The sequence below is a fragment of the Elephantulus edwardii genome, unplaced genomic scaffold, assembly GCF_000299155.1.
Source record: "Elephantulus edwardii isolate Elephantulus edwardi_28Jun2011 unplaced genomic scaffold, EleEdw1.0 scaffold00280, whole genome shotgun sequence".
Lineage (NCBI taxonomy): Eukaryota > Metazoa > Chordata > Mammalia > Macroscelidea > Macroscelididae > Elephantulus > Elephantulus edwardii.
Genome location: NW_006400030.1, coordinates 1980160 through 1987610, shown reverse-complemented (window position 1 = coordinate 1987610; position 7451 = coordinate 1980160). Strand labels below are relative to the sequence as shown.

The window sequence follows — 7451 nt, the reverse complement described above, 5'->3', positions numbered from 1 at the left end:
CACATAACAACAACAAACAACATGGATTGATACAGTGAGTGGGGTAATGAGAGTGGATGTGTCAGAGACAATAAGGTTGCCTCAGGATAGAGCTGGGTTCAGAGCTGTTGTACATAGGATTGCTATGAGTTGCAGATGACTTGACAGCACATAACAATAACAGTAGGTTTAGTTTTTCACGTGAGTGAGTCTGCCTGAATTGTTTACTAACATAACATTTCTTGCTCTTTATCATTTCTTGATACTTACTCTAAGCCACACACAAAGCACTTTCTGCAGGATGTGAGAACTCTCACAGAGACTGGCTGTTGGTGGTTGGTGGTGACAGTAAAGCAGGTTTAATGAACATTACACTTTTCCTTCTTAGGCTCCCCACTTGAGAAGCTGGTGGCCAGTGTAGCAAACCTGCCGGACCGCCTAGCCTCCAGGAAGCGTGCATCTGCTGAGGAGTTCACAGAAGTAATGGACCAGAGAGAACATTTCTACCGAAAAAGTAAGAAAAGGAGCAGAATGAGAGGTGAACACTTCATCTCCAGTTTCATGCCAAAGGACTGGGAGCCAAAGGACAGTGGTGATTCAAGGGTAGAATTCTCATCTGCCATGCAGGAGGCATGGGCTCTATTCTGGGCCCAGGAACCTTATATGCAGCTACCTCCTGTCTGTCACAGGAGGCTTGCAAGCTGCTATGATACTGAATAGATATCAGGAGAGCTTCTAGAGTAGGATGGACTAGGGGAAATGCCTGGCAATTTACTTCTGAAAACCAGCCTGACCAACATCTGAGCATAAGTGTGGCACAGCACCAGGCAGCATTTTGTTCTTAGATGATTTGGGGTTGCCACAAATCTGGGACCAACAATAGCTAATAACAACTAGCTGAGAGCCAGGGATCAAAAACTCTAGAATACACTTGACCTTCGTCTGGATGTCTATGAACTATGACTGGGGAATGATCTGCTTGATCCAATGGGTCAAGTCCTGGGCAGGGAAGCACAGGCAGAGAGCTGGGAACAGGTAAGAGACATACTTTTCCCAGTTCAAAATATAGCAAGCTGTCCAAGTCAGGGAACTAAAGAATGTAATACCACAGAAGCCAGAAGTTTAGTGTGTGAAAGAACCCATCTGTGCAGCAGTGGAAAGAGCTCAGGTGTCAGGACGAGGTGTCCACATCTGACCCTGAGCTGGGCCACTGACCAGTTGCTTACCTTTGGGGAAATGACCACACTGTTCTCTGTTACCTCATTTCTAACAGAATACTAATTTCACATGGTTGGGAAGCATATTAAACCAACTAGTGTAGATAAATGTTAACAAAAAATACTACTGTTTATTCTCCACTGCCCTCTTTCTCCAACAGACAGAACAGTCAGACTGCCAAAAAATAAGTGAAAAGAAAGCAAAAGCCAAAGAAATAATGAGACTGGATGGTGGCTTCAAAACTATGATAATGATATTTTCTCCAGCAAAACTAGAGACATCTGGTTTGCAATATGGTCTTAGAAGATGGAACATATAAAATTGGGAATGTGCCAATGGTCTAGAAAACCTACACCTATTTGGTTACTGATTGATCTACAACAAGATAGCATTAACTGGGAAAGTAATTTTAGAACATTTAGAAGGAAGCCACATTTTCATCAGGATGAACAGACAAACAGAATGTGGTATACCCATAAAATACAATAGTAGTTAGCATAAAAGGAAATGAAATCTCAATACATTGTATGACAAGGATTAATCCTGAAAACATTGTGCTAAGAGTAGTAAAAGAGGCACAAAAGGACAAATACTGAACTACATTTCACACATGAAATAGAGGCTGATGCATAGAGACAGAAGTTTGCTGGTGGTTACCAGGAGCTGAGGAGGAGGGCAGAAACAGTTTTTACTTAAGACATACTGAGTTTCTGTTTGGATAATAAAACACATTTTTTTGTTATCCCAACATGTTGTGTGGTGTTGAGCTGGTGCCAACCCATAGCTAAACCTCCAGCAGGTATTCAGAGGCAGTTTATTATTTGGAAGGAGATTGCTCATCCTTGTCCCATGGAACAGCTGGTGGATTTGAACCCTTTACCTTTGGGATTTCAGTGCTACTTCTTACCACAAGGCCATCAGAATGTAATTATTGTCACTGAATTACACACTTAAAATGGATGTTGTTGTTATGTGCCATCAAGTCTACTATATCTCATAGTGATCCTAAGTACACTAAGTCTGAACTCTGTTCTATCCTGAGACAATCTCACTGTCTCTGACACACCTACCCTCATTACCCCAGTCACTGAATCAACCCCTCTCATTTGAGGTCTTCCTTTCCTGTGCTGTCCCTCAACCCTTCCAAGCATGACATCCTTCTTCAAAGACTGGTCCCTCCTGGTTACACATCCAAAATAGGAAAGATGGTGTCTCAAAATCCTTGGCCTCCAAGGAACAGCTTGGTTTCACCCTCTCCAGGACAGATCTTTTAGTTTTGTTGGCAGTCTATGGTATGGTGAATATTTTATTATCCATGTATTATAATAGCATTTACATTTTAAAGTAAAAGATCTTTGAGGTGAGCATTTATGGATGCTACAGTGAAATCCAGGCAGAGAGCTGAGGGCAAATAAGGAACTATCTACTGTGGACCTGGAGTTCTGTGGTCTTCCTCAGCCAAAGTGTCATGGACAAAAGTATGTGATGAAGATTTCCGTGGAGAAAGGAGGTGTTTACGGTGGGAAAATGTCACACTCCTAGAATAAAGATGTTAGGAGCCACGGCTTAAGTGTCAGACCCAAGGAGGTGGCTAATGCTGGTCCAGGGTTTTGGAAGATGAACCACCTTGATAGCCACCGTCAATACAGCCTGGAGAGCTTGCTGGTTTTCTCTTCTATCATGTGTCTCTGTTTGAGTATCATCTCTTCCTTTCACTCCACAGTGAACTTCTCACCCCCTGGTGACACAAACAGCCTGTTCCCAGGCACTTGGTACCTAGAGCGAGTGGATGAGATGTACCGCCGGAAGTACGCTCGACGTCCCTTCTGAAGTTGGTGAGTGACCCTGTAGTTGTTGTTGGTGATGGTGTTGTTATGTGCCGTTGAGTCACCTACGACTCATAGCGACCCTGTGTATGACTGAAGCCTACACTGTGTTAAGCCAGTCTCACTGACTTCGACACAACTACCCCCATTGCCCCAGTTACTCTGAGTGGGGGCACAAAACCCTGTTAGCTCTCCTGTAAGTAACAAACACAATTCTGACACTGTAACCATGCCAGAACGGGCCCACTGTTTTCACACTGGTTAGTGGTGAGGACTTGGCACCATAAGGGTCATCAAAACTGGGCAAAAGCTGGGAAGAGACATGCCATTAAGTCATGGATATGAATAGAAGAGTGAAACTGTCTGCCTGATATACTTAAGCACATGGAGCTTCCTCAGAAGCTGTATTTTTATGGATTGTTTATTTGTTCTCATTTGGTAGATTAAAGGGGAGGAAGAAAAAGACATGCCTAGGGCAGGAAGTAGAGTAGGGGAAGGGGAGGTTGAAGCTGATGGAGAAAAAGGATGAACAGATCAAACAGTGAGACTTTAACGCAGCAGAGGATCTTAGCATGAGGGTGCCTTTGCTCAGCCTCACCACTGGCATGTGCTCAGCTTCCAGGCCTCTCTGATTGGGTCACTAAATCACAGCCACTCGGATGACAGGAACTAGGAAGGGTAGGCAAGGCAGCTGGACAGGCCAAGCTGATGGAAGCCAGTGAGTAGGCTGTGAAGAAGGCTCTCAAGACCTTGGTACTACCAGGCAGTGTTTGTTTGGCAATCTGCATGTTTAAGTCTGATCTTAAAGTTAAATCAAGGAGTCTTGGTAGTGCAGTGGTTAAGTACTTGAGCACTGACCTAAAGATTGACAGTTCAAAACCATCTACCATCTTCATAGGAAACTTGATAATCCACTCCCATTAAGACTTGGGGAAAAAAGAAAACACTTCAAACTCATCACCATTGACCCTCCAGTGGGTTTTCTGAGGCTGCAAAATATACGGAAGGGGAGTGCCCATCTTTCTTCCAATGAGCTGCTGGTGAATTCGAACCACCAGAGAGGCAAAGCCACTGGGTTAGTAGCAAAGCCCCCTGTGGACTATTGCCATCAGCCTAGAAACCTTCAGGGGCATTTCTACTCCATTCCATAGGGTCACTGTGAGTCAGAGTTGACTTTATAGAACTTAACAGCAAGGTTAGAACAGTAGCAAGGAAAAAGCAACACCAATAAAGCAGTTGCCATGCAGTCAAGTTTGACTCACAGGGGCTCCTATTGGGTCAGAGCAGAACTATGCTCCTGCAGGCTTTCAATGACTGATATTTTCAGAAGTAGATCACTGGGCCTTTGTTCAGAGGCTCTTCTGTGAGGTAGAAATTTGAACTATCCTTTCTGTTTGTAGTGGAACACTTAACTGTTTGCGCAACTGGAGGAAGCTTTTGAATATGTCAAGCTAGTTCAGTCATTATAAGCAAAATTAGAGACAGGGAAGGAAGAAAAAGGGCAGGGGGTGGGGAAGAGAGATTGAGATTTGAGGTTTTCAAGGGAGAATTTCCATATCAGATCCCCTTTCTCTCATGGTTCTAATCTCTCTCAAGTGCTTAGGCAAAACTGAACCTATGGGACTTTTGTATTTTTCTCACACTAATTATCCACATGACCTACAACAAAGAGTTTTAGCTATTTTGGGGATTGCTACAGTGCTCTGTCTGTTCTCTAGGCCTCTGCAGTGCCCCAGCCTGCCCAGCCTGCTCTCCTATCACTGTCAGGATCTATGAGAGAACATGTACCCAGCCTGGGCTCCTGTGCAAGGGGGCTGGTTGGGCAGGGAGAGCCATTAGAAGAGCCCTCTGTGCTGCCACACATGGGCAAGGAGCAGGCATGGGGGATAGGCAGACATGCCCAAGGTGCCCAGGCATAGAACTTGCACTGAATGGCATCCTTCTGTCTTTTTTTAATACAGGTCCATGGCACTGCAAAGCTTTTGCCCGTGATCCTATAAAAAGTTTGCGTTTGTAGCTGGTACATGGTTTGGTTGCAGTAGCCCCGTGTGCATTGTTGCTGTAGAGTGAAATAATATTTTAAAATAGCTCTTAATGCCTTTCTCGGTGGCAACCACTGTCCCCAGCTTCTGGTGTTATGGACCAAGGACCCTTTGTGAAGAATGAGATGGAGAAACAAAGAGCTGTGCTCAAACCCCCCTGGCTTCCAGAAATGTGACAGACCAGCTATTTTCATCAAGATCCAGATAATTTTTTTTCAGCATTTGTTTTATCTTTTATGTTTTTGTTACTATTAAAGTTCTGTGCTGTTACATCTTTGTTTATCCTTACCACTGGGCCAAGGGGCATCAATCACCATGATAGATGGAGAAAAGACTGACATTGATAACAATTTCATTTTACTTGAATCAATCAGCAATCCTTAGTACCAGCCGTCAAGAAATGAAAAGATGTGTTACACTGGGAAAATCTCCTGTTAAGGGCCTGTCCTAAAAACCAAGGAGCAATGATGTAAGCTTAAAGACTAAGGTGTACCTGATCCAGGCTATGGATTTTTTTCAATCACCTATTATTGATCTGGACAACGAATAAGGATAGAAGAAACAATTCCTTTGAGTTGTGGTTTTAGAGAAGGGTACTGGATATCCCGTGGGCTGCCAAAAGAATGAACAGATATGTCTTACAGAAAGTGCAGTCAGTATGCACCTGGGAGGCAAGGAAGACAAACCTTCATCTCACATAGTTTGTTGTTAGGAGAGGTTATTCCTTGGAGAAGAACTTCATGCTTGGGTAGGTAGAGGGTCAGAGAAGGAGAGGAAGACACTCAACTGAGATAAATTGACACATGATAGCAGCAATGGGCTCAAGTATGTCAGAGATGATGAAAATGGCACAGGATAGGGTAGGGTTCAGATGTATTATTCATAGGGTCACTGTGAGTCATACTTGACTGACCAAACAACATCAACATACTGGAGAAGCAAGTTTGACAACCAGACATGACACTTCATGCCCAGCCACCACTTGTCTGTCACTGGAGCTTGTGTGATGTGGAAGATTCCAGAGGCACTTCCAAAATAAAAGAAACTAGGAAGAAAGGCCTGGCTATCTATTTATGAAAATCAGCCAATGAACTCCCAAAGAATGCAACAGTCTAACCAGCACCCATTATAAGTTAGCATTGCACAGGAGTCAGGTTCCAGGTAGAGTGGAGTTGACAACAACAAAGACACAGGTGAATACAGAGCCAGCATATGGGCCAGAGACATGTCTACAAGAGCTGCAATGCAGAGCTCTTTGATCACACCTTGCCTGCATCTCTCCCTTCCATATACTCCCATAGACTCCAACTCATTACAAGTTTGGAGGAAAAGCAGACTGACAAACAGAAGTTGAAAGAGAAAGCAATACTTAAGACAGCATGGTGACCCACAGTAGCAGGGTCCCACACAATAGCAGGGTCCCACACAATAGCAGGGTCCTGAAGTGGGTCTTCTAAGGTTTCAAGGCTGAGGTAGATCTACTGGGACCCTCTCCTGCTAAACAGTCTATTCATTAACAGGCACTGAACCAATTCCCACACTAAGCAAGAAATGTTTCACTTAGAATAGCATTTTTCCCCATCCCCTGGGTAAAAGGGCCCAAGCCTGCCAACCTGCTCAGAGTCAGGATGTGGTTATACAGTTGTTATTTTCTCAATAAGCCTGCAACACACAAACACAAAACAAGGTCATTCTTCCTCTGTAACTGCCTGTCAATGGCTTTCATGGACTACATACAGTAGGTTTCAAGAAGGTATAGTCACATAAGGACAATAATGTTTCACGTCATGCCAACTAACATATTCTTGATGAGCGCTGGCAGAGGGAGTTACTTCATGTCCAAGACTCAACATGCTGCCTGTGGCCTTGGCCATCTGAAGAAATCAGGCCTTGGACTATGGGGTGACAGTGTCCCTCAGACATTCGTCAGGTCAGAACCTTACCACTGGCTTCCACTTGGGCTCCCAATGAGCCAATCCAACTTCCATCAGGATGTGTGGTTCAGTTCCTTTTTGTAATCCTGTCTCTCCCTATCAGGCTCAAAAATGGCTATGGGACCCTCCTCACCACCACTGTGGACATATCTGCCAAGTGTCCCCACTGTGTATGATGGGAAGCATCTGCTTCGCTTGGCTCTGGGTCCTACCAAATGAAGACATCCCCTGACCACTCCCAAGAGGAGCACCAGGACAGGCCAGGACCGAGCTGAGCAGACCCCTTTGTTGGGTGCTTGGGTATGGGTCTTGGGGCCTGGGAGATGGCCAGTGGGTGGGGCCAGGGATTGTTTGCCATCACCATGGAGATAATTTCCTCTGGAACTGGGGGGCAGTGATTTTTAAATCCTGAGGGAACAAGGTCTGAGCACAAAAGCATGGCCCTCTGCCTT

The 7451-nt window shown here is 44.6% G+C and overlaps 1 protein-coding gene across 1 annotated transcript in view; it reads left to right on the top strand.

The window, feature by feature from the left end:
• Window positions 1-3027, top strand: part of HMGCS2 (3-hydroxy-3-methylglutaryl-CoA synthase 2 (mitochondrial)) — a 36739-nt gene extending 33712 nt beyond the window's left edge. The window contains exons 8-9 of the mRNA XM_006900333.1: window positions 368-493; window positions 2921-3027. Coding sequence (XP_006900395.1) covers window positions 368-493; window positions 2921-3027 — 233 coding nt within the window. The remainder of the gene's footprint in view (window positions 1-367; window positions 494-2920) is intronic.
• The last annotated feature ends 4424 nt before the right edge of the window (window positions 3028-7451 follow it).